The sequence below is a fragment of the Theobroma umbraticum genome, unplaced genomic scaffold (genome assembly GCF_002168275.2).
Source record: "Theobroma umbraticum cultivar Fairchild unplaced genomic scaffold, ASM216827v3 scaffold_81.0, whole genome shotgun sequence".
Lineage (NCBI taxonomy): Eukaryota > Viridiplantae > Streptophyta > Magnoliopsida > Malvales > Malvaceae > Theobroma > Theobroma umbraticum.
In genome coordinates this window covers 4305204-4332495 of record NW_018397268.1, presented here as the reverse complement: position 1 = coordinate 4332495, position 27292 = coordinate 4305204, and the positions used below count along the sequence as shown (strand labels likewise).

The 27292-nt window shown below is 30.0% G+C and overlaps 1 protein-coding gene and 1 non-coding gene across 2 annotated transcripts; both read left to right on the top strand.

The window, feature by feature from the left end:
* The first annotated feature begins 2957 nt into the window (after positions 1 to 2957).
* On the top strand, positions 2958 to 3050 carry LOC149526635 (small nucleolar RNA snoR8a). The gene has a single exon (XR_016351827.1). It is a non-coding gene; the product is annotated as a small nucleolar RNA snoR8a (small nucleolar RNA).
* Positions 3051 to 15296: 12246 nt separating this feature from the next.
* On the top strand, positions 15297 to 22673 carry SEX4 (dual specificity protein phosphatase (DsPTP1) family protein). Its single transcript, XM_021440470.2, has 14 exons — positions 15297 to 15406; positions 15509 to 15587; positions 15707 to 15751; positions 16411 to 16513; positions 16883 to 16959; positions 17043 to 17119; positions 17312 to 17392; positions 17616 to 17748; positions 17889 to 17948; positions 18748 to 18804; positions 19451 to 19546; positions 21123 to 21182; positions 21811 to 21918; positions 22381 to 22673. Exons 1-14 carry the CDS (start codon positions 15381 to 15383, stop codon positions 22510 to 22512), a joined length of 1134 nt encoding a protein of 377 aa, XP_021296145.1. The 5' UTR covers positions 15297 to 15380; the 3' UTR covers positions 22513 to 22673.
* Positions 22674 to 27292: the final 4619 nt, after the last annotated feature.

Sequence of the window (27292 nt, the reverse complement as noted above, 5' to 3'; positions counted from 1 at the left end):
GGTTTTCAAATGTAAAGAACTTTATGAAAGTGAAACATGCAAGATGGTTAGGTGCAGAATTTGTTGAATATGTTGTGGTCTTTTTACAATAATTTTCTCTACTAGAGTCCAAATAAAGTGATTCTTAGATCACTAGAAAGCTGAGAGAAAAAATTACAATTTTTTTGTTTATCACTTTTTTCAGTTCGGATTGGAAGGTAGTAAAAAATTCATGTTAAAAAGAAAGTACCGCAGTAAGAGAACAACACAAAACATAGCACTTGAGGGCCGCGGCTTTGAAAGGCATATGAGACAAATTTTTAAGTCAAAATACTTGAGGGCCATGGTTCTCAAGGTGATGGTTGCGGCACTGGATGCTTGTTTCCAAAAATAAATTGGTTGACAAGAAATTTTGGAATTAGGTTAATTTATGCTTATTTGAAGGACTTTTTCAAAGAATATTAGGAGAGAATGGCAATAGCTTTTTTAGAGATTTTGCGCTAAGAATCAAGCAAGAGAACAAGAGCAATTGAGAGAGATTCGAGATCACAAAACTTCAACATTAGTTTTTTTCTCTCTTTTGTGTTATTCTTATTTTCTTTTACTTGAATTCATCATTAAATTTCTTTGGATAATGTTTTGTTTAGATATCATGATCTAACTTATTTTTATAGGATTATGGTGAATTTCAACATGTAATTTGAATATTAATTTTTCTTTTATTTATCATGAATGGGTATAATTTACTTAGTCAAATTTGTTCTTTAACACTTTTAATTGTCTGATCAATAATTAACTAATTTGTAAATTTAATTGAAACTTGATAGAGGGATTTTACGTTGTATTAAGATTTGAATAGTATATGTTCACATCACTTAGGTGATTTGATTCGCGATTTGGATAGACATACGCCAATCGTCATGCATAGCCAAATTAAAACACTAGCTTAATGAATGTAATTTAATTGATTCCTATAAACATATAATGAACTAATTAAGTTAGGTATTTGTTCAAGCATCTCGACAGAAACTTATATATAACTTTGGATTCTAGGTTAATAATACAACCCAGGAAGATAAATAATAAGTGAAGCTAGTATCAAATGAATAATTGAATGAACCCATAATCTTAGGTCTTTAGTCTATTTTCTATCTCAAGTAAATTTAATTTCGGTTAGTTAATTTAGTGATTATTTTAATTTCATTTTAATTAATTTTTTATAAATTTTGGTTACTTAAATAAGATTGAATTGTTATAAAATTTTAGTAGTTAGTAAAAATTTAGGAACAAATTTTTAACGGCACCATTAAGTTTGAAAGAAATAAGAAGATTAGGCTTAATATAATATAAATAGGATTCGAAAGCTAATAGAATGGGAGAATTAAAAAATAAAATATTTTTAACAAAAATAGACAACGGGAGAAAGCAAATTCTTTTCTTTTTTTATTTTTGAGGAAAAAAAGGTGGGTCTTTAAAAGAAAGGGAAAAGAAGGTTTTAATTAGACGAATTAAGAAAAGAAGTATGTTTTATAGAAAAAAGTAACAAAATAGACAAAAAGAAAGACATTTTTATTTGTGAAGAAGCAGATGGGTTTCCAAAAAAAAGATAGAGGAAGGTTTTGTTTTAATAAGAGTACATTGACTGCTAAAAAAAAAAGATGGAATGGCTTCAGGAAAATAGATATCGTTAATCGAATTTGACTTGTAGACTAACCCAAAAGCCTTTTATAGGTAGCAGAATAGAATTAGGCCAATTAACAAAAAATTGACAAAAGGGAGACAAATTGAACCAAATATCTAAAGAAAGAAAGAAATCAGCGAGAGACAAAAAATAGGGCGTTACAATTTACTCACGTGTATACAACAATATCTCGAGTATTGCAAAATTATGAGGAGAATTAATAGCTCTTGACAATAAAACTATGAATTGTGAAGACTTCAGCTATAGGAAGATGAAAATCTCTATTGTTATTGTTAAGATCATTATACAAATTATTTAGTTAGAGCTATTAGACAATATTATTATATAGTTAGACTATAATATCTTATTAGATTTATACTATAATAATGTTAGTTAGTAAGAGTTAGATTATGAATAAGATTAGGATTAGCCTTATATATATATATATATATGGTCAAAAAACCTATCCAATCCCTATACTCTTCAATTTTATTCAATTTAGTCCATGTACTCAAAATCAAAGCAATTTAATCTCTTGATTTTGGGAATTGCGTCGATTTAGTCCCTTTCTTTACTTGTATTCAATTTTGCCATTCAAGGATGATGTCATCGTTGACATCAACAATGACATGTCATAATTTGATGATATGGCATGCCACGTGGGATCGAGTGATAACATGACAATGCCATGTGACACTATATAATGATGTGGCTATGCTGACATGGCATTAACATGTCAGCATGTCAATACCACGTGGCAGATCAAAAAAAATTTCAAAAAAAAAATTCTACCACGTGATAGGAACTAAAGTGAACAAAAATATAATGTATGAGGATTAAAGTAAACAAAATTGAGATGTTAAGGAACTAAATTGAAAAAAATATTTGAAAAATACAAATCTTTAAGTAGATTATTGATATACTTATTAATAAGTCAAGTATTTAAATGAAAAAGATTTATAGTGTTAAAAAATATATATAAATATTTTTTTACTTGATTATTTGATTCTATAATATGTAAATTAATTTATCTTTTTTACAAAAAATAAGTTTGAATTCTCCTTCTATAAAAAAATTTAAAAAAAATTTCATACCTGAAGTCAAATTTAGATGAATAACTTGTATTATGTTAAAATAAAATAATATAAAATAACTAAATAAATTCTTTTTTCTTTTATTTATAATAGTATACAAATTTAAAATTTATTTAACTTAGTCTTTAACTTGAGCTAAAGTCAAATAAGCAAAATATGTGGATTTAGTTTTTTCTTTTAAAAAAGTGAAAAACGAAGAGATGGAGTTAGCGATGATTATAAAAATAATTTTTCATTCTGACTTGCTTAATTTAGACATGACAAACCTCTTATTACAATCATAGAATCTAAGCTCCATCCTTCCAATTATTTATTTATTTTTTATGTTTTTATTTTGTTTAATATTTCAAATTATATTTTTAAGTTGAAGTTTTCTAAATTAAAGACAGTATTTATAGTTGACAAAGTTAAGTATAACTGTAAATATTTATACTATTTTATTTTATTAATAAATTTTTTATAAATCTAAATTAATAATTTAAATTTAAATTTAGTAAAATTTGATTGTGGTATTTGAATTTAAATAAAATTGTTTTATAAGAAAGTTTGAGTAAATTTAAATAAAAGGTAAATTGGGTAAGAGTTGAATAATTTGAAACGAACGTGTATTTATAAATTGTGAAAGTTGTAACTAATTAACATATTTTGTTAATTTAAGTAAATTTAAATAAAAGGTAAATTGTGTAAGAGTTGAATAATTTCAAAAGAATGTATATTTGTAAATTATGAAAGTTGTAACAAAATCAACATATTTAGTCATTTCATATTATTTTATTTTAATGTAATGCAAGTTATTCATCTATATTTGACTTTAGGTGTGAAATTTTTTCAAAATTATTTTTATAGAAGGAGAATTCAAACTTAATTTTTGTAAACAGGATAAATTAATTTATAGATTCTATAATCAAATAATCAAGTAAGAAAATATTTATATATATATTTAACAGCATAAATCTTTTACACTTAAATATTTAGCTTATTAATAAACATATCGATAATCTATTTTCATATTTGTATTTGTCAAATGTTTTTTTCAATTTAGTCCCTCAACATCTCAATTTTATTTAATTTAGTCCTTGTGCTATATACTTTTGCTCACTTTAGTCCCTATGACGTGATAGAATTTTTTTATCTGTCATGTGGCATTGACATGCTGACATGTCAGCATGTCAATGCCACATCAACACTATCACATCATCGTATAGTGCCACACGGCATTGTCACGTCATCATTTTAATACCACGTCTTTAAAATGTGACATGTCAATGTTGACATCATCACTAACGTTAGCAATGACGTTATCCTTTAAAGGCAAAATTGGATGTCGTCAGGGGAAGGGATTAATTGATGAAATTCCCGAAATCAAGGAACTAAATTGCTTCAATTTTGAATATAGGGACTAAATTAAACAAAATTAAAAAGTATAAGGACCAAATCGGTCTTTTGACCATATATATATATATTCCTTATTTATTTGTGTAGCATGCATAATTTAGATTTCTCAATACCTAATTTATCTTTCTCTATAACTTATACAGTTTTATATTACACAAGATTTTTCCTTCTTCTACCATGGTAACAAAACCACCTTGGTTGTTAGCAAACCTTGTTTCACAGGTCCTATGCCTTGTTTCACATGCTTTACTCATCAATAGTCCCATGCTTCAATTGACCATGTATTAACGTCTTTTACCACTATAATTTATTGGATACGTTCATTGTCGCATGTTCTTGTAGCATCATTTGTATTTCAATTATTTATGTCATGTTTCACCACGCCATCTTTTGTTTCATGTTTCGCCATGTCACGTATCATGTGTTTCATCACATTTATCTTTTATGTTGTATTTCGCCACATCATCTTTATGTTGTGTTTCATCATGTCACTTACCACGTGCTTTGCCACTTTTAATTTTATGCCATATTTTGTCTCGTTATCATCTGTTTCATGTTTTGTCACATCACTTGCCACGTGTTTCGCCATGTTATCCTTTGCATTGTGCTTTTCCATGTCACTGCATCATGCAAACTCTAGTTGATTTTAAGACTTAGTTTATCTTAGTTTTCAAACTCAAGTTGGCATGTACCATACCATCTTGAGTTTGAAAGGGAGTGTTAAGATGATTATACAAGTTATTGAGTTAGAGTTATTATTTAATACTATTACCTAGTTAGACTACAATATCTTATTAGAGTTATACTGTCATATTATTAGTTAGTTAGAGTTAGACTATAAATAAGATTATGGTTATCCTTATACACGCACACACACACATACATATATAGTTTTCTTCAATGTCTTCTGTGGCTATGTTTGGATTATTAGTCATTGATGAATATGTTGGAGGCATAAGGTGAATTGGTTGGATTAGGTTCTTTCTTATTGTATATTGATTAAGGTTGAGGAATTATTTATTCCTTGTAAATTTGTCCTAATAGTGAATGGTATTAAAGAAACAAAAGCTCTAGCTATCCTAAAGTCTGTTTTATGAGTTGTTGTGGATGACTCATCACCTAGAATGTTTAAGCTTCCAACAGAAGCAATGGCTTTTCATAAGTCAAAAGATTGTCTTGGAGGCATTTTTGGAGGTTTGCTAAAAACTTGTTCTACAAATCTATCTTTACATTGGGCTACATAGTTAATTCCTGTATTTTGGATGGGAACAGTAGTCGTAACTCCTTCAAACGTCCATTTACTTAGGAGTTAGACTTCATGCCAGTGTATGATCCTCGGTATGCTAGTATAGGAGATGGACATGTTTGTTTGAATTAGGAAAGTTTCTCCTTTGGAGTTGTAGGTAAAAGCCTTGGTATTGATCATAGAATACATAGCCTTGTAGTATAACATATAAACTAAAGTCAATGATTCAAATCATGACATCGTCTTGTAATTATGTGTTCGGATTTAGAGTGTCAAGGAATTTTGGATATTCTTATCTTTAAAGGAGACGATAAAATTGGAGAAACAGTTGAAATGTATAGATCCTCTACACAGGTTGGTTTCTATTACCTAATAAAGAGTCATTGAAATGGACATGTCTTTTATCTCTGAGGGTTTTGAGAATAGAAGTACTTAATCCTCATTTTGTGAGAGGTTTAGCTCCTACTTTACTTGAACTAATGCAAAGTGAATACAATTATATTTTTAGTATTTGAGTTTTTCTATTGTCTCTTAATCCAAGAGTTGGATATTTTCTTTATTAGTTTTGGATGGGTGTTCCCTTTTCTCTATTTTTGATCAAATATCCACATAAAGAATATAGATGCAGGTTATGAAAAGTTGATGATTTATAAATTTGATTTTGAGAAACCCTTGAGATTTTTCAATTATCAAATTCTTGGATAATGTTTTCATAATGAACATTTTCTTCATTAATCGATTGAGTTTGATTTGATATTAAGCTTGAAGAAGAAGTGATTTTGAGAAATGGAAGGATTTTAAAGTTATAAATTTTGTTTCCCTACAAAAAGGGGGTTTCTATCTTGTTACCTACCAATATCGTATTCTACCTACAAGGAGAAAAATTATCTTAACATGCCTAACCGATGGCTTGCTAGACTATTGTCCTTATAAACTTAGCACAAAACGATAAGATATTGATAAAGCAGTTAAAACCAAAACTCAATAAACAAAATCTATATTTAATAAAATATTTTCAAGTATTCAGAAATATCTCCACTCCATAACTCTAATACCAAATGGTCACATAGGATCTAGGGAGTAGAAATCTTGCAAACAAAATGCTTATGCAGAAGGGAAGACAAAAAGTAAATTTGAAATCTTGAAGAGAAATTTAGAACAGAAATATTGAAACTCAAAAGAAAGAGAATATGAAAATTTCAAACTTTTATTTCAGAAAATCTTTTATAAAGAAGTTCATAAAACTAGCTCTACCTTCTTCAACACAAAGGAGTGACTTATATACGTGGTTTCTGCCCTTCTAACATGATAACAACATTGAAAATTGTTACAAAGTTTCAATACAATTTCGAAAGTTTCTACTACCTTTTTGAATTTTGTCGAAAATGCCTCTACAATCTTTAGAGATGCTTCGTTTGCAAGTTTCTTTTTGAATTTTGTTGAAGATGTTGTACAACTTCAAACTACTGTAAAAAATCAAAATACAAAAGATATAGAAAACAAAAACAAAGAAAAAAAGTGCAAAATAAAATTGACAGAAGAATAAATTGTTATGAATGCAGTAAATTTGATCACATTTTAAAATTTTTCAAAACTAATAGAAAAATCAATTAACTTCACCTAGATGAAGAAATTGAATAAAAAATTTAATGAAATTCAATTAGAATCAACATTATGAGACATTTGAAAGCACATAATCTTCAAATGAATTCCAAGTAGATTAAATACAAACAATTTCTCAATCTTAGAATTAGAAAAATCACAAGAATATAACATACGTAATTTAGATTTCTCAATTCATAATTTAGATTTTTTATACTACAAGAAATTCAGGTTTTTCCGACGGAAAAAACTCCATGGGAAATTTTCAATGGAAATTTCCTATGGATTGCCAACGAAAATTTCTTATAGATTTCCAACAGAATTTCAACAAAATTTCAATAAAAATTGTTGTGATTATTTTTGATAGATTTCTGACGGATTTTTAACAGAAATATACCAACGAATGATTTCCGTTGAAATCCGTTGGAGATTTCTTAAGAAATAAAAAATTGTCCCACCAAATTTTTCGACGAAATTTCCCACGGAAACTTATCTGTTGGAAATCCGTTACAAAGTTTAATGACCTAAAAAAATTTAAACCCCCCTACACTATTCTAATCCCTAACCAGTGGTTCACTTTCCTAAATCTCTCTTTGCTGCCTCCCATTGCATCTACTCGGTGTTGTGCCCGCCGTTTTGCTCAGTGTTGAGGTTTGTGCTGTTTAATCCTTGCTTGCTGTGGTTTGATCTTCGTGTTTTGTTAATTTTTGGCTACTGCTTTGGGGCTTTGCGTGTTTTCTGCAGTTGGATCTGCTTTGGGGGTTTACGTGTTGTCCTGCATGAGCATGTGCTGAAACAGCTATACTTTTGGTTCCAGTTTTTTAGTTACTCTGTGTTGCACATTTGTCAATAGAGAATGTTTATGTTGCTCAATGATTTTGAGCTGCGCAAATATGCTATCTCAGTGGCTGGTCTAGTTGGATTGCGAGAGTGTTTCTATGAGAATATGTTGTCTTTGCTGTGGATCGGTTAGAGGCAAATCGGGTTTAACTGGATGCATACGGTGGGGTTCTATGAGATGCGAGCAGTGCTACATTATGACTGTTTTTTAAAGGTAGTTGGAGTTCATGAGTCGAAATATGCAGAGCTTATATTAACTATGTTCTATAGTTGTTTGTGGAAATGCCATGAGTCCAAGATAGAAGAACTTATTGAATTGAATCTAATTGAAGGTGGCCTGGCATGGGTGGTAAGGAACAACGGAGGAATTGGAACTATTGGAGTGTTTTAAATGAGACTGACTCACTTGACCAAGTTAGGATGGAGAGAACTGAGTTTCTGGTTGGTGTGTATTATTGGAAAGTGTTGGACCATGTGGTGGATAGCAAGATACTCTATTCTTAATTAATGCTTTTTTATTAAATTAAAATGTTGATTTAATTTTTAATTTTTTTAGGGTTATGAAGTGTTTTATTGTAAACTTTCTTTAATCGATGAATTTTTATTAAATTAAATATTGAGTAATTTTTGTTTATTAATTTTCATGTTATCTTTGACTTTTTTTTTATTAAAGTTAACATTCTTAATAAAATATAAATTTAAATTTAACTCATGGGAAGAACATTGTCGTATGGTACGTGTAGAGAGGCCATTGATACTTGTTACGGTAATTGCTTGCACTATCAACCTTAGACGCTTGGATCCAACGAAAAATATATTAATCTTGGATATTTTGACATAAATAATAAAAATACAAATTAAGCAAAAAATAAAGAAGCATATTCTATATTGTATAGCGTTGGAAATTCTGTTCCAATGAAAATTCCGTTGGAAATTTCATTTCAAATTCTTTTCTAACCGAAATTTCATTGGAAATTTCAAACGAAATTCCGTTGCAGACTATTTTCCAACAGAATTACTATGGGGTAGCCAATATTGTTCATATGCATTGATTTGGTCTCCAACCCTGTACTTTTGTGTTAGATAGCTGCTTAATTTTCCTATAGACATGCAGCTATACTTGGCAATGTAAAGATTTTCACCATTGTCCAAGGCAATAACCCTCACATCAGTTGAACCGTCATTTGTTCTGATCTAAATTTATCAGGAAAAAATCTCAGCCTCCTTGATTGTCCTCCCTAATAATTTATTATAAATTTCTGCTACAAGAAATAAGAAATTGGCAGGATTAGGGTAAAAGTATCTCAGTGGCTAGCATGCCATGGGTAGGGGTCATCATTTAATGTCACCACAATGCCAACTCCTTTCAGTTGGATAGTCTTGCTTAGATCATGGGATCATCAAGTTGGAAGCATAAAGGGGTTTCTTCAAGAGCAGAGTTCTATGAAGTTTGGTTGACTCTTCTGAGAGCATTTACCATTCACGTTTAAGATTTGCTTACTCCGTACAACTTCGGCACCTTGCATCCTAGGTCTAAAGTCCAAATGTGCAGAATGTAGAATTTTGGTAATGCTTGGAACTAGGGTTTTCTAGTGTGATTGAAAGTTTAGGAAGAAAACTACAAAATTATTCGGATTTACCCACAATTTCAAATTCAGATTTGCTGCACATGTCTGATTTCGTGAACCAAAAGTTTTGCTTTAAAGATCATTTATTTAAGCCTAAATTGCAATTCCAATTGATATTCAAAGAAAAAAAAGGTTTTCCTTGGATTTAATATAATGTTGGCATTATTAGTTTTGAGAAAGAAATCTACTTATGTGCTTTACTTCTTAAAAAGAAAAAAAAAATGTTCTTGACTTCTAAAATTTTCTTTAAGAAACCAATTTTTCGAAAGAGAAGAAATATTTTCATAATTAAGGTGAAAGAAAGTCCAAAAAAATTTTACTTTGCAAATATTTATTTTTGGACTAAAGTATTTAGTGAAAAATATTTTTTTCAAAAGTCTCTCAATTTGTACCTCATGTCTTTAGCTTTAAAATGACTTTCAAATGGTTAATGCTTGAATTTGCAAAGGTTTAGCAAAGGAAAGAAAAGGAATCAACAAATAATGTGAAGGATATGGAAACAAGAAAGAAGGGATTGATCCCTTTATTCATGGGAGCAATCCCATGAGTTTCAAGCAATTTTGCTTCACGAGATGGATCCCCTCCTTCAAGTGGAATTGATCCCTTGGAAGTTTTTAGTCTCTAACGATTATTTCCCTCAAGAAATAAAGGTTAATTTCTATCCTAAAGAAACCCCAATTGCCAGAAGCTCATTCTAACTGTAAAAATGTCATTCCGAAGGAACTTTGAAAGATCATTCACTAAACTTCTTCAAGCAAAGATTTTGGAAAAAAAAAACAATTTCCCTTTTAGAAATACAATTCTGAAATCTGATAGGAAAGTATACACTAAACTTCTTCAAGCATTCACTCATATTACAGAGTGCTAACAAAGTTCAACCATACCAACCAGTTTGATGAATGCAAATTCTTCAATAGAAAGTATCATCATAGGAAAGTATGCAAATGCAAAATACTTGTATGTGCTGCTCAATTCTCAAAACTTTAGCTACTGATTATCCTTCCTATCCTGTTTTCCTAATTTTGTATCCTTCAACTCATGATGAGTTATGGGCGATAAAAAGGGCTAAATGACCAAGCAATTACTTATCAGACAAATGAAGTTTCTTTTTTTTAGATTTTTTTTTTTCTAATTTAGCAACAAAGTGACAACAAATCGAAGGATAAAGTGAACTCTGCTTCCATATTAGAAGGGACACTTGCACATTAAAAGCAAAAAAAAAAAATCACAGCGCATTTTATTTGAGCAGTACTGTTAGAGGTGTTAACAGCTATGATGTTTAACTACATACGCTCTAAAGTATATACAAATGATGCCACAAAATCCATATGCAATGTTATCCAGATATTGAAAATACACAAGTCTCCATGACTTACTAAATATAACAGGGCCTATTACACCAAAAAATCCAAACAAATATCCAAATTCCATACTTAGATGAAACTAGTTCACTTTAGGTGCATTATCCACTTCTTCTCCTACGGTGTTGCTTGAGGTCGAAGGGCTAGAAATGTTAGCCTTAGTTAATGGTGGTCCAAAGAGCTCAGTGCCAAGAAAGCTAGATGCACTTAAGCTTTGGAGCTGGGTGCTTGATGGGATTTCTCCAGTGAGCTTTTTATTGGACAAGTTGAGGTAACTCAAGAATTTAGCTCAGTCATACTTAGTGGGATTCGACCAGAAAGATTGTTTTTTGATAAATCAACACATTCTAATAATCTCATGGCACCAATATTATCTGGAATCATTCCAACCAATAGATTGTTTGACAAATTCAATGATATTAAACCTGTGAGACTTGTCAACTCCTCAGGGATGTCACCTGATAAATTGTTGTCAGAAAGATTCAACAATGCAAGTAGTTTAAGGGTAGCGCTATAATCCATTACCACTCCTTTCACCACAAGTGCTACATCATCAAAAAAGCATCCCTTGGAGGTGTGATAAGATATCTTGCCATCTGAGTTATTTCTTGAGATCATCGCACTAAGATTCTTTATACAGCTTGGTATACTTCCTAATAAATTATTGTGCGAGAGGTCCAAGATTTGAAGAGAAGATAGGGCACAAAATTCTTCCGGTATAGGACCATGAAATCTGTTTGTTTTTAGGATGATAACAATTAATTTTGTGAGCCTCTCTCCCATCCATGGTGGTATTTCTCCGGAGAGTTGATTAGCACCAAAGGCAACAGTGAGCAATTCAGTACAATTTCTTAGAGAGAAGGGCACTTCACCCACTAGACTGTTGTTGCGCAGGTGCAAGGATTGAAGATGAGTTAAGGTTCCCATGGAACTTGGAATCTTACCACTAAAACTGTTGTTACAAAATTTTATGGCCACCAATTTTGGCCATTTCTCCCAACAGTCTAGTATTTCTCTTGAAAGAAGATTATAGCTAAGATTGAGGACTTCCAATCTTATCCGCTGATACATTCTATAGCAAAAAAAAAAGGGAAATAGATCCTGACAGGGCATTTTTAGAAAGATCCAGACCAGTCACATTGACAGAGATACGAGGAAATGGACCGCTAAAGTTGTTGGAACTCAAGTCTAGCACAATAGAAGGATGACTCATTGTGAGTAAATCTGAAATGTTTCCAAGGAATTGATTTCTAGAGATGTTCAGATAGTGCAGATGGGAAGTCAAGTTCCAAAACCAAGTAGGGATTGGAGTTTGTCCAAAATTATGATCGCTTAGATCCAAGCAAGATAAAGACTTCAAATCTAGTAAAGGATAAAACTTACCGCCTAACTTCGCTTCAGCTTTAGCCTTTGATGCAAACCCACACTAAGCACTTCCAAGGTGTAGCTCAGTAACATGGCCAGTTACATTGTCACAAACAACGCCAGACCAATTACAGTAATCTCTATTACTGGTCCAATCAGCTAACATGTTTGAAGGGTCTTGGAGATCCTGCCTAAACTTCAAAAGAGCCTGCTTCTCACTTTTAATGCAAGTACTGTTGTGGATTCTGATGCAGAAGCTATGAGTAAATATGTTCATACATAGCAACACCAAGAAGGTGATTGCAAAAGGATCCATTAACCTTAACCATAATTGCTAAACTTGGAAAGAGACATTATAGAATCCATTCTTGAGCCTTGGGATATTCTAGAAAACGTGTTTCTCACCATCTGTTTATAGCATTTTAACCAGCGACATGAAGTGATTGGAAAACCCCCAGTTCTAATCATTGACAGATAATCATTGGCACATAGTTTTTAAATTAAATTTTAATAAAATTACTGTCAAAATTCTCTTAACAGGCCATTGACAAGTTTCCAGAAAGCATTCTTGTTGTGTCATGAAGGGAGAATTTTCGGCTGCCATGGATCCCATCAGACTGAGTAGTGATGAGTCGATTGATGTCTTGTAATTTCTTTTGAAAAAAACAGACTTAAGTTTCAATACAAAAGCTTTGAATTGGATTGGTACGTACAGACTTAAGTTTCAATAACAATTGATTAATTATTATTAATTAAAATATTTTTTGAAATTAATATGAAAAGTAAAAAATATCATGTAATTATATCATCATATCACATCAACATGTCAATATATCACACCAATATCACATGACAGAAAATGATAAGTGTTATGTTGACTAATAACAATTAATCAATCATTAATCATAAGAATTTATTTAACTTAGAATAAAAAATATAAAAACTTGATAAAATACAACAAAAAAATTTTAAATAATTGAAAAGTTTTTCTTAAATATTATACTTTTCATTAAGAACACAAACTAATGCAATTATCATAAGACATTTATGAGTTAAGTCGAGCTAATTTAAGCCCAATTTACACTTTATAAATTTAAGCTTGATTTTGACTCAATCAACCCATATAAGTTTTAATTATTATTAAAATATTGAAAATATATATGTCATATTAATATTTAGATATTATTTATTAATATAAAAATATAGTTGGATCGTATTGGTTCAAGCTTAGATTTAAATATTTATAGCCAAGCCCGGCTGCCTTGGGCCAAGCTTTGGGGCTTAGGCAGGCGACCCAGCCCGTGGATACTTCTAAGTGTTGCTTCCCTCCTTTATTTAACTAAAAGAATACCGAACCAAGTATTTCAAACCCCTTTACCAAATAAAACTGACCCAGTCTTTGAGAATATTAGCTATAAATCAAAATGAAATTTTGTGGTAAATTAAGTATCCTTGCATGCCAGCTGAGCATTGTTTAATTAACGATAATTCTAATAGAAACTCATATTTATGATTCTCTTTTAATATTTTTATATTTGCTATTTAAAGAACTAATCATTTCTGTAAAAGTTATCTTACGAAATAAAAATAAACATAATGATTACAGTTCATAAGTTAATTTTATTATTGAGATGTTTTAAAGAGTTTGATTTAACGTTTCAAATATAAAGATAATTAAGAAGTTCTATTCTTACCTTTCTTTTTTTCTTAGCATAAGTGCTCTTCTTTTTCTCTTATTTTCAAAAAACACATGATGCAATACTAACTGTCACTATATTATTAAATTAATATTTCCGTTGACTACTTAATATACGGGATATTTTTACAATGAACGCATTCTTTCATAATGGATATGATTAACATATTTTTCATAATAAATATGTTCTTCCCTTGATAAACATGTTCTATTTAAACATGTTTTTCCCATAATATCTAATAAACACTTTCTCGTTAATTATTTGTAAGAAACCGTTTCTACTTAATATATATATATATATATATATATATATATAGGACCCTCAACAATTCATCAAAAGGACTAGAAATTCAATGGACTCCATCCCTAAGATATTCTCTCCTAAAAAGTTGTTTCTAAACTTTTCCTAAACACATTCTCTTTTTAACTTAGCACTTTCCCTCTTATTCTCTGCCATACTTCGTCACGACACTTTCTCTACTTTCTCCTAATTTGTATCTCTCAACTCATGTCACAAGCATTTAACACTTCAAACGCTGCTTCAATCTATCTCTCTATCATTTCTAGCCAATCTTATTTTACTTGTTGCAACACTACCTTTCTCCTTAATAAATTAATAAAGATTTATACATTTGTATCTCTTATTATAGTCAAATTTGTATTTTATAATTGTTTTAATCATTATTAATAGAGAAAATCAAAACCCTAATACATGCTGGCCATGAGCACATAACTTGGTTATTAAAATGTCATAATTCAATTCTCTAATCTATTATTTTATCACAAAATTAAAAAAAAATCTTTTAAGGATAATAATTAGGTGATTATGAAATATATGTATCGTTCTAATAGAAAAATCACAACATTTCTTCTTTCTTTTTTTTTTCGTTCAAAAATAAAATATTAACTCTTGATTTTTCAATATGAGCAAAGATCATAGAATCTTAATTCGATAGAACCTTCTTTCCCCTTCAAAAGGAAGGATACTTGCAATTATGCCAAACCCGACAACTCAAATGTCACAGTTTTATTATTATTATTATTATTATTATTTAATGAAAAAAATTGAATTTAATTTTTTAAGTAAAAAATTTTCAGATGCACAATGTATCTTACTCTTATACTCATAATTTAATAAATTATTCGATCATAAAAAAAATTATACTTAATTTTTCCTCTTTTTTTTCGTTTTTATATTATTATGATTTTTATTTCTAATATTGTTAAAATATCATAAGTTTATATAAATAGAAAATAGTAATAATAAATGATACACGACCAACGCAGGGGATCCAACATCTTAGGAAAGTGGGTCCCACAGATTGCTCTGAATGGCATTATTGAGATTGTTTTAAAAAGCAATCCTTTTTTTAATTCTCCGAGCCAACTTCTATAAAACCCCGGTAGTAGAAACCCCCAACAAAAATTTCACACCACTGCAACTAAGATTTTTCTGTCATATTCAAGATATATTTTTTCCTTTCTGATCGACTATGAATTGTCTTCAGAATCTTCCAAGGTCTGTTCAAAATCCTTTCTTTTTAATCTTTTCAATATTCCAGTGCTTTTTTCTAACATGGGTCTAATCCAAAAGCTTGCTTAAAATTTTATTTTGGAATAGATTCAGATCCTATGCATGGCCATTTCAAGGTTTCAAGAGCGACCCAAGAAAACCCTTTTCATGCTCCATCAATATGATGGTAATTTTTCAGCTTCTAATCTTTACTCTTATATAATATCAACATTAATAATTATTGATGTGTGTGTGATTTATCTTTTACTGTTTTTGTTGGTTTTTGAATTGTTTGGTTTAATGTAGGGAGGGATGGATTTTAGTGATATACCGAGAAGTATGGCAGTTAAGGTAACTGAATTATCCATGAATTTCAGAGTCTTTATCTGGGTTTTCATTAGAATTTAGTTTTAGCTTTAAAGATTTAATTTCACTGTAGACTCTGTACACTTCTTTTCTTCATCTTTTTTTTTTTTTTTCTTCATCTTGATCTATTTGTTTTTAAAGATTCGAATTCTTTGACTTTTCTTCTTGGATTAAAATATTTCTTTTTCTTTTTTTCTCTCTTTGGTCCTTTACTCTTTATGAATGGATGGTGTTATTGAATAAGGTGATTACATGTTTTATTTATAACTGTTTAGTTCACTGAGTTGAATTTATGTAGTTATGATTGGAAATGAGAAGGTTATCAAAAGAGCTTTTTAAGTTTTTATCAAGGGAAACTGATTAAGCTGTTGTAGTTAGTGCCTATGTTCTAACTGAATTTTTGCATTTAATATGAAATGAAGGATTTGTTAATTTTCTGTTTGCATTAAACCTGTAACATGTGAAATCAAAATGATGATTGCGCCCAAATTGTACTAGGAGGTTTAGTAACCTTTTGGCAGTCTATATATGATGATTAAATTAATTTGGTTTATGATGAAAAATGCCATTCTCTGCATGCTGCTCAAGATGCTGCTTGATTGTATGTAAACTGTCTTTTGGATTACTAATTTCTTTTTCAACAGGCAATTTCCGGTTCCACATCAAGTGCAAAGCAGAGTAGCTCTGAATCAGAGGGGGGAAAATCCGAGATATATAGTCACAATATGACAGAAGCAATGGGTGCTGGTAAGTTCACTTTTGCTGTGCTTTTGCTTTAAGTTTGAGGAAGGTTTGCTTGCATTTAGGTGTGGCTGGCATTTTTCATGTCAGAAGCTTGGTCAGTGCTGTTCCTTTTGATGTGGGGTACAAAAATGTAAGCTAAACCTTACTGTAAATGCTCACAGCTACCAGACAGATCTTCTTAATATGAAGTGTTGAACAATTCAGTGGCTGCCAGATACTTTCTGGCAGCCTCAACATTCAAGTTTCAACATGATAAATTAATATGTTAGTGTTTAATTTAGTGGTATCGTTACGCTCTTATTTCTCTATTTTATAATTTTGTTTCTTCTAGGTTTAGTTGTTGTTAATCATTTGTTATGTGGTTTGCTGCAGTTTTGACTTATAGGCATGAACTGGGAATGAACTATAACTTCATCCGTCCAGACCTGATTGTGGGTTCATGTCTGCAGGTAATTCTCGTTTCTAAGTAAATAATTGAAAATAATTCTCTGAAATGATTACCTGATTTTTTTTTCCATCTTCAAATTGATAGACTCCAGAAGATGTTGACAAGCTTCGTAAAGTCGGAGTGAAAACCATATTTTGCTTGCAGCAAGATCCAGATTTGGAGTATCCTAGACACTATTGTCATTGAAGTGCCATCTAAATTTATGATTTGATAATTGAAAAATGGAAGTAACTAATTGCTCTTACGTATTTCTGTGTGCATGATTGTTTGTGAGATATGTCATTTGGACAATGATTAACAAGATTGGTTTAGCAAATAAGTAAGTGCTGTGATTCCTTTACTACAATTTCCAGATATTTTGGGGTTGATATTGGTGCCATTCAAGATTATGCCGAGAAATGCAGTGATATTGAACACATACGTGCTCAAATAAGGTCAGACATGACAATTGAGTGGTCATTACATTTTAATGAGTTTTCATCGTGAAAAGCATTGTTTGTAATGCTATGAGTGAAATTAGCTATCAATTTTTCTTGTCAAAAGACAACTTTTTTTATGTATGACTGATACCTTAACTTGTTAAGCTGAAGTAGCTGTTTTTGTTATTTTAAGTCCTTTTTGTGACTAATTTAGTTAGGTCAATAATTGGTGAAGCAGGGACTTTGATTCATTTGATTTACGGATGCGGCTTCCAGCTGTGGTTAGCAAATTATACAAGGCCATAAATCGGAATGGAGGTGTTACGTATGTACATTGTACTGCTGGACTTGGAAGAGCTCCTGCTGTTGCGGTATTAGATTCATTTATTTTTCTAACATGTCTTTGGCCGTCCAGACTTGAAAGCTCAATTTTCTTGGAATGAGCAATCTTTCAGTTGCTCTAATCTATCTGTTAAACTGATCTGTAGATTTTTGTTGTTATCAATGACAGATGGCATACATGTTCTGGGTTCAAGGCTATAAACTTAGCGAAGCTCACAGAGTGCTGCTGGTATCTTTGCCTTTGTCTCCATGCTTATCATTTCTTTTTTGTCTCCACGCGTATCATTTCTTTTGGGACAATGATCTGAGACCTAAACAGGCTCCGCCCATTTAAATGTATGAATGGATTTACAATCATTAGAAGGGCCAATGCATTTTGGATGCAGGGATTTATTTCTACCATTTCATAGTTGATGAACTCTATCTTGAATCAATACTTTTAACAGTAAGGACATATTTGTAATTAATTTATGAAACCCTAACTTGTGCATGTAGCCACATGGCTGAGAATCCCCCAATTGAAATGGCAACAATCTAATGTCAAGGATCTTTGTGTGTCTGAACAGCTTCCTTTATCAATATGACAAGACCTACTGCCTTCAAGTTATTTTGAGGAGCAGCACCTTGTGCCTGCAGATATATAGGGTACTCAATAGTTAGTGCGGACGGTCAGATTTCAGTTTTTTTTTTTTTATTATTCACAGAAAACAAACCCTAGAGTCCCCATTTTTCCCAAAACTAGAATACGTGATTTGTTACTTGATTTTTTTCATGGATGTAATTTCAGGTTATAAATTTAGATATATATATATATAGTTTTTAACAGTTACTTTAGTTCAATTCTGGAATTGGTTTTGTAAATTTTGGTCAACACTGGTGTGATAGTGATCTCTAGAATTTTTTTTTTTGTTTTCCCTCTCTCTTTTTCTTTGTAAATGATTCTTGAAAAAGAAGTTTTTGCATTATCAATATGTGCGTAGCTTACTTTATAACATCTCTGGTATATCATTTTGTTTCTTCTCTTTCAGAGCAAACGGTCATGCTTCCCTAAACTGGATGCCATCAAAAGTGCAACTGCTGATATTGTGAGTCATTTTCCTTCTATTACTATAGGTGTAATAATTTGAAGCTTAAAGTTTTGTTTTCTTTTTAGATGTTTGGATGACTTGACAATGAATTCCAAGGCGAATCAACTAATCTGGTCTATTTTTCACATTCATAGGGGTTTGTCTATGTTTCCGCTTCACGAATATGATATTTTCTGGGCATTTCTAATAATATCAAGTGCTATTCCTGTTTTGGCATTTATAATTTCTGGAGTATTAGCTCTTATTAGAAAGGGTCCACATTTAGCATTCTTTCGGTACAGGTACCACATTAGACATTTTCCTAAATTATAGGGGTCAAATGTGACATTATCCCAATTAAGAAATGTAGAAAAAGCTATTTCATTCTTTGCTTCATAAGTTCATGAAATTGCAAAACATTATTTTTTTGCTATGTAATACAATCTTAATTGCAGCATTTGCTAAAGCATAAGCATCATGTAGTCATTGCAAAAAAATTTGCTTTTCTGGTGTGTAATACAATGTTAATTGCAGTACTCACTAAAGCACTAGCTTCATTATTTGATTGTTGTGTGTGTGTGTGCGTTTTTTAATGTATATAAGCATTATATATTGAATGGGAAGTTATTGCAAACTCATTTTATCATATTTTCTCAATGTAAAGCTTACAGATCTTAAGAGGGAGCTTGTGACTTTGACATGGGAAGACAGCAAGTGCTCTACAGTGGAAGTTTCTGGACTTGATTTTGGGTGGGGCCAGGTAATGGACTTCTATTAATTTTTAGCCCACTGAGGTGTAAGAATTTCCTTGGATACTTTATTTAGTCCTTCAGAATAAAGAACTGTGTTATTTTTAACCCAAATTCCTCATAAAATATGAGATTGAAAACCTTGCGACTTATTTGGTGACTAACAAGAGCTAGTCTAGTCAAACAGTTCCTCATTCCAGCAGATTGGTGAAGTTCCAGTCCTAATATATACCTTTTGTTTTTCTCACTAATGTGAAGATGATCAATTGTTGGAAACAAATATCAATGCAGTTTTTCTCAATTGAATAATATCGATTCCAGAGAAACTCATTCATCCCCAATAAAGACTTCTCTCTGCATATTCCAGCAGTTTGTTAAACAGGTGTATCATGTGCTTTTCCGTCTAAATCTAGAGAGTTTTCATAGGGGTTTCCAGTTTCTTCTTTTGTCTGCATTCAGTCTTGTCCTATCTGCACATCCCAGACTTCTTGGTTGCTTTCGGTGCAGTACAGTATGAAGACTTGAAGAGTATAAGACAAGAAAAGAATGATGATAAGATTAGATTATTTTTATCCTTTCTTACGTTTGGTACAAACATAATTAGGAAGGATGAAGGATATGATAAGATAGATATTTTATATGTCGACAAAGATAGCCTATTCTACATATCATTTAGTGTCAAGATTTAATATTCATAAGTATATTTAGTGTCAAGATCTCACTTTTGTTATTGTGCAACACTTATGCAAGGTTTGAAAGTGATGTTTAGCATTTGTAGCCATCTTCCTTAACTTTTGATAAAATTGATTCATTTACTCCATTTCTTATACATATCATCTTTTCTCCCTATATCTATTTATGGCCTAGCACTTCTTTCTTTTTTTCTTTTAAATGAGTTGACCAAGCTATCCATAATATTGAATTGGCCTACTTTTTTTTTTTAATAAATGTTTTATAGTGGGAAAACCCAAAAAGAGAAAATAGTTCAAACCAGTGTAGACTAAAACTTGGTTGACCTCACTTTGAAGTTTGAATATAACATGGAACGTCAATTTAAAAAAAAAGGGTAATATGGACAACATAGCATATACAATAGAAAATAAGTTTTGGATGGTTTTAACAATAGGCCAGATAGTTGAATCAGGAACTTTGCTTCGGGATATCTTCATCAGGTCTGCCCCAGATGTGTCATTTGAATTTACTTTTAATCCTTTCCTTAAAAGGCACATAAAACTCAGTATTGTACAAAAGCCATCCTATGCGGATATAATCTGGTGTTCAAAGGGGGGCCTGTATTCCTAAGGGTAGCTTTTGAAGCCATATCCAGCATGTCATATGGAAACAAACTAATTGTTGTGCGTGTACTGGGTTCTTGTTTTTCTTTATAATGAGTTGAGATTTGTCAACTACATTGGATAAAGACTGATTTATTTGTTTGGATCTTATTTCCCTTTTCATGCAAAAGTTAAAAGGAGTTATAAGAAGAGTTCATTGGATTGGAATGATTCGTTATTTTGAGATGATATATTAATTAATTCTTTCACTTCCAGCTGTTGATCATTCTATGTATTTTGTCTTTTTATCCAGAGAATGCCTTTGAAGTTTGACAACGAGCATGGTTCATGGACTCTCCAGAGAGAACTGCCTGTAAGTGTCTTTTGTTTGTAGGAATGCATTTTATTGTCTTGAAGTTCTTCAAATCAAAAACATATTACTCCATTTGTCTTTGTGTTTCAAACCCCTGCGTTAACAATTTTTCTACATTTAACCAGTCACAACTTTTTTGATCTTGCTTTTCTTGTTTTCTTTCATGTTTCTCTTTTAGTCTTATTCATTTAGGCATCCTGTCGGCACCTAAATTTATGCGTAGTAGCTATTCATGCATTGAAGAATCAAGATCCATGAGCATTTTGTTAACTTTTCATTTATTCTAAGCACCTTGATTTGGATTCTCCTCGGGACCAATTCTAATGCAATTCATGTTAGTGCTTCATATTGTCATGTCCTTGCCTGTGTCAGGTCTAATATTCATGGAAACATGGCTTAGAATTCTTATTTCATAACTTGATAATATATATAGGCTATAGCTTTCAGGTTCAGAAACATAATGACCTGGTGCAGGTGTAAATTATTTAGTATAGAATTTTTTACCTGAGGTATATTTGTCGATGTATAGATTATTACTTAGAGAAATGCTACCTTGAAAATGGAAACTCATGTCAATATAACTAAACCAGATTATAAGATTATAGTATGTTGTCTCTTTCTTTAACAGGAAGGACGCTATGAGTACAAGTATATAGTGGATGGGGAATGGACATACAATGCATTTGAGCTGGTAACAACTCCTAACCAAGATGGCCATGTCAACAATTTTCTTCATGTAAGTTCTCAGTTTCTACTGTCTGGATGGCAAGGGGAAAGCTCAATCTTGTGTACTCAATTCTATAATCTATGGATTGTATTAAAGGTTGTTCACAAGCCTGTGCTTTTGTATAAATTAGTTCAGGAGGTGTTTGGTCATCTCCGATGGATCATATTAGAAAGCTGAACTTTAGTTCGAGCTGATTGAAACTTTGAAACCTTCTAAAAAATTTGCCACCGGGACTGTTTGTGCATGCTTCCAATTAGCACTTGTAGTTGAAAAAACCTTGTCCACGAAGGACACTACTCAGGAATAGCTCAAAGTATATTTAGGGTGCCTCAACTATAATCTGGAAAAGCTCTAATGGCTGGCCATAATTTTCTCTTTTATACCAGCCCTCCACCAACTAGGCACTTTTTACCATCTTGTACTTTCTTGTCTCATGCAAAATCTCTGATGTTTATTTTCCTCTCAATGCAGGTTGTGAACAATGATCCAAGCAGTGTTAATGGGGTAGTTCGGAAGAGGTTGACTAGTGAGGATCCTGGTCTTACAAAGGAAGAACGGTTGAAAATCAGAGAGTTTCTTGAAGCCTACCCTGAGGAAGAGTGAACTGGAAATGCAAGACAGGGCATGTTGTAGTATATAAATGTAATATTTGCTTGGAATAAGCATGTATCATAGCAATATGAAACTGTTGTAGAATAGTTAATAAATAAAAGTTGTTGCATTTCTGCAAAATTATACTTGCAGAGTTTCAATTGAGCTTTTCTTGCTGAACAAATCTGACAAGCCCTGCTTTCTGAAACCCAAAAACTGCATTTTGGGAACAGCTCAGTTATTGAACAGTGGCGTGTGGAACATAGCATGGAAATGGCAAAGCCTCATGAGATTCCAATGTTCCTACTACGATGTCTACATGACCGAATTCTCACTAACAAGGTGAGACAACGTCGTCATACGGTGGATGATCCTAAATGTTTGCAATGCGATGTGGAGGATGAGTCTATCCTCCATTTACTGGGAGATAGCCCAGTTGCAAATTTGGTATGGTTAAGACTTCTGTCACAGGGTGACTATACACTCTAATTAAGTAAGTTAGAGTATCGTATAATCAGGTTCAAATAGTAAAACTATTACTTGTTACAAATTTAGATAGGTTTTAGATTGTGATATTAATGTACTCACTATTTAAATTCGACTATAAATAATGATTTTTAATATTAAATTTTAATTTTATATATATTTGTTTACAAATTCCTTATAATTAATATAGTATTTATTAAAATTCATTAATTATTTTAAATACATTAATTTATTTTTTATATATTAATTATAATTATTAATTTATTTAACAAACAATCTAAGATATTTAAGTACGAGTTCAAATAACAATTCAAAAACTTAATTAAGTATTTATAAAATTTTCTTACCTTTTCAAATAATAAAGTTCTAGATAGAATACATAAAAAATAATGAATACCCTATTTATTGATATCTTTATTCATAACTCTTGAAACCAGAAAATGACGTGGCCAATAGTAATTAATTATGAAAAAAAAAAAGATTTTAGCCACTAATTCTTGCATGCAATAAATGTTGAAGTAGATGTAGTAACAAAGCACCAATAATTATGGGTTTTGAGAGAAAAGTGATATGATGTTTGCTATCTCTTTATCCTTTTCAGTACTCGATGATTGCTAATTGGAACATCACCTTGCATTAATTGGTCTGGTAGTTTAGTCATATTTAATAGCCTTTTCTTAGGATATTTTTTGTTTGTTTGCTTTCAATTAATCAACAAAATTATGACGATAAATCTAACAATTAATGGTTGCAACTGTATTTTTCTTTTTCTTTTTTGGAAAAAAAAATGCCATATACTAACAATGGGTCTATTTAGCTATAAATAGTTAGTACTTGAAAGAAAATATATCTTTCAAATTTTAATCTGAACAAATTGGACAGATGTAATGAGAAAGGGTTTGATGTTATCACTAGATTTCAATCAAACTTAAAGGAAAATTTTTTAAGATGGTGATAAGACTTACAATGCTATATATGTAGATATCCATAGATGAAAGTCAAAATTTAAGATGGTGATAAGAATTAATTTGTTACTAATCTGATTAATAAATGTTCATTTTAGAATATAAAATTTATGAAATTATTCATTTCAAAATTCAACTTTTTTTAAAAAAAATTATCATATAATTTTTTTTATTTTATTCATTTTAAACAAACGAATGGGACTAATGGTTGTAAATCTATGTCTGTTAGCAAGCATAGTCAAGTGGCTTCCGTTAGTCCCATTAACGATAATTACTTACTTTTGTCTTTAATTTGTTCTTGACAGAATAAAATTGAAAAAGTTACATCTTGATTTGAAACAAAAAATAATACACCAAAATAAAATTGTAACCATAGTAATCTTGATAATCATTTTCAATATATTTGTTAATAAAATCTTAAAACAAAAAAAAAAGACAGTTTTTCACTATTACTAAAACAAGACTTGCAAATATCATTATTTATTTTATTTTGTGAAACACATCAAAATGGGTCAATTTAATTAATAATATTTATATTTTTATTAAAAAAGATAATTTTAAACTCAATTTTTGAAATAAAAAAATACATACATCAATATTTATACATGCATCTAAGTATCTGACTCATTGATTATTGCATGATCTCCAAAGATAAAGTTCGAATCTCTCTTCTTTAAATTCAAAAAAAAAATACATTTATATTCATACACTACAAAACTTGACTTACAATTATTGAAATCTAATGATAAAGAATAGGTACTCTATTTTATTTTATGATAAATAAATATTCATACATAATAAATTTTTTAAATATTAAATCTTATTTTTAAAAAATAATAAATAAAATAAACAAATTTTATTTACTCTAAGTGAACTCAAATTTTAAGATGTGTCATTAAATAAATGAAAAGGTAGGTGGTAATAAATGGCATCTTGTTCAACTGAAGGATGGATTATGACTTCTGCCACTGTAAATACAAAGTGGGGTCCGCCCTAATTCCATGTTGTTTCTAATGCCAAGTCTTTTCCATCAATCTTTACTTTAATTATCCCAAATGAAATTGAATGTTGGATTCAACAGTTCTCTATGTTTTGTTTTTCTTCATATAATTAATTAATGTTAGTGCCAAAAAGAAACATAAAGAGATGTCACTTTAAATATTAGTATACACCATGCATATCCTTCTTTTTCGTACATTTTTTACATTAGCATACGTCACAACTCAGAATTATATAAAAAAAATACTTAGTTATTTAATTTTGTAATAAATACATATATATCTCAATTTGAAAAGTCAAGTTTGGTTTCTTTCCTCCACTAAATTTATTCCAATAATTGACTTAATTATTTTTATTTTTTAAAAATAAAGAAAAAACATTCAAATCTTAATTTTTTTAAAAAATATATACAATTAATGAACTAAATGATCAAATGCTTTTTGATATCTTTTAACTCTGTCTTCCACATAGACCAAGCATTATGTAATAAGTAAAAATCTGCACTAGTGAAAGGAGTTGTACACCAGTTTGATAACTAAATGCTCGTTTTAGAGTTTAATGTTTATCATTTCAAGATTCAATTTATTATTTTGTTCAAATTAATATATAAAAATTTTTATTGTATTCATAAAAAGAATATTAATTATAAAAATTTGTAAATATAGATAAAAGGATTAACAGTTGCTACTAGAAGATAATCATTACCAAATATATATATTTGAATCCCTTAATTCTATTAATAATAATTTACATAACTATTATTATGAATTTTTTAAAATGAAGAAGATTGTAAATGTTACATCTTAATTTGAATGAAATAATAGGTTAATTTGGTAAACATTAAATCCTAAAATAAACATTTAATTAATCTTTATTTTGACAGATTATGAACCAATCGCCTAATATAGATAGTACATATAATATTTCTCTTTTTTACAGATCCAAAATATAAGTTTGGCAATTTAAAATAGGAAAAATTAACTATATACAAACTCAACAAAGCAGACTAAAAGATTGACACATGTCCCTTTAAGTATATTTATAAAAATAATTAATTAATATATGATAACTATTGAACACTGCTTATGAATTTTAAAAAATTCTATCGTAAATATAAATATAAAACATTTTAACTAGTTATTTATCTTATAAAAAATGAAGTAAAGCACAACAATTCATGTATAACCATCAACTTAATATAAGTATATAAACGATAAAACTTCCCACAAAAGAGGCAATTATCCTACTTGCATAGCTTAGCTAAGTACCACATTCCATATATGCTAATCAAATAATGAATTTAATTTGATTTGATTAAATATTATTAGACCAGTTTAAGAATTGCCTAAATTATGCCAAAAACTATATGGCTATTGACTATACGAAAACACATCTTATAATTTTTATGTGTTTTGATCGATATTTTTATATGCAACATATCTTTTGCTGTCCCTTCTTAGGTTTATTTTTCTTGTCATTTGCTCTGCTTTTTTGCTTTTGCTTCCATATGGTTTTATTTTAGTATTATATTGTTTCTTTTTTTTAAGTTACATATGTTTGATTTAATTATTCAAATTTTTTCCTAAAAAATTAATGCATATTCTTAGGTTTTTACTTTTTTTTTTACCTAATAATACTTAAAATGGTCCCTGAATTATATTAAAACAATTCAAATAAATTTTTATTTTTTTATTACATTTAACTAAGTTCTAATAGTTTTAGTTTGAACTAAATGAGCCTTTACCATTAATGATTAATTAATTATTGATAATTAAAATATTATTTATCATTTTATGTTATGTGTTGTTGAGATAATATGTTAACTTATTATAATAGATATTTATGTGATATGATAACATAATCATATAACATTTTTAACTCTTCACTCCAATTCCACGTCAGTGCTACATGAATATAAAATAACAAGTAACATTTTGATTAATAATAATGAATCAATCGCTAATTATAGGCTATATTTAACTTAAAATAAAAGTACACAAATTTAATTGAATAAAATAGAAGAATAAAAGGTTTATTTAAATTTTTTTAATAATTTAGGATTTTTTTGGCATTATGTCTTTTTTTTTGTTATATATATATATATATATATATATATATATTTGTGAGGCAGATGAAGAGTGAAAGTGGGCACTCTTTCTCCTAAGCTCCACAAAAATTAAAATTACTTAGCCATATTATTTAGGGTTGGGTTTCATTCAAGTAGTCATGCTCGAAAGTGAATTCCAATCACACACAGACTAGACTTTGAGAGTTAATTGTGATTGTTGATAAATGATAATTAATTGTAAGGCTTAGCTACTTTTAATTTATTGTTATTCTTT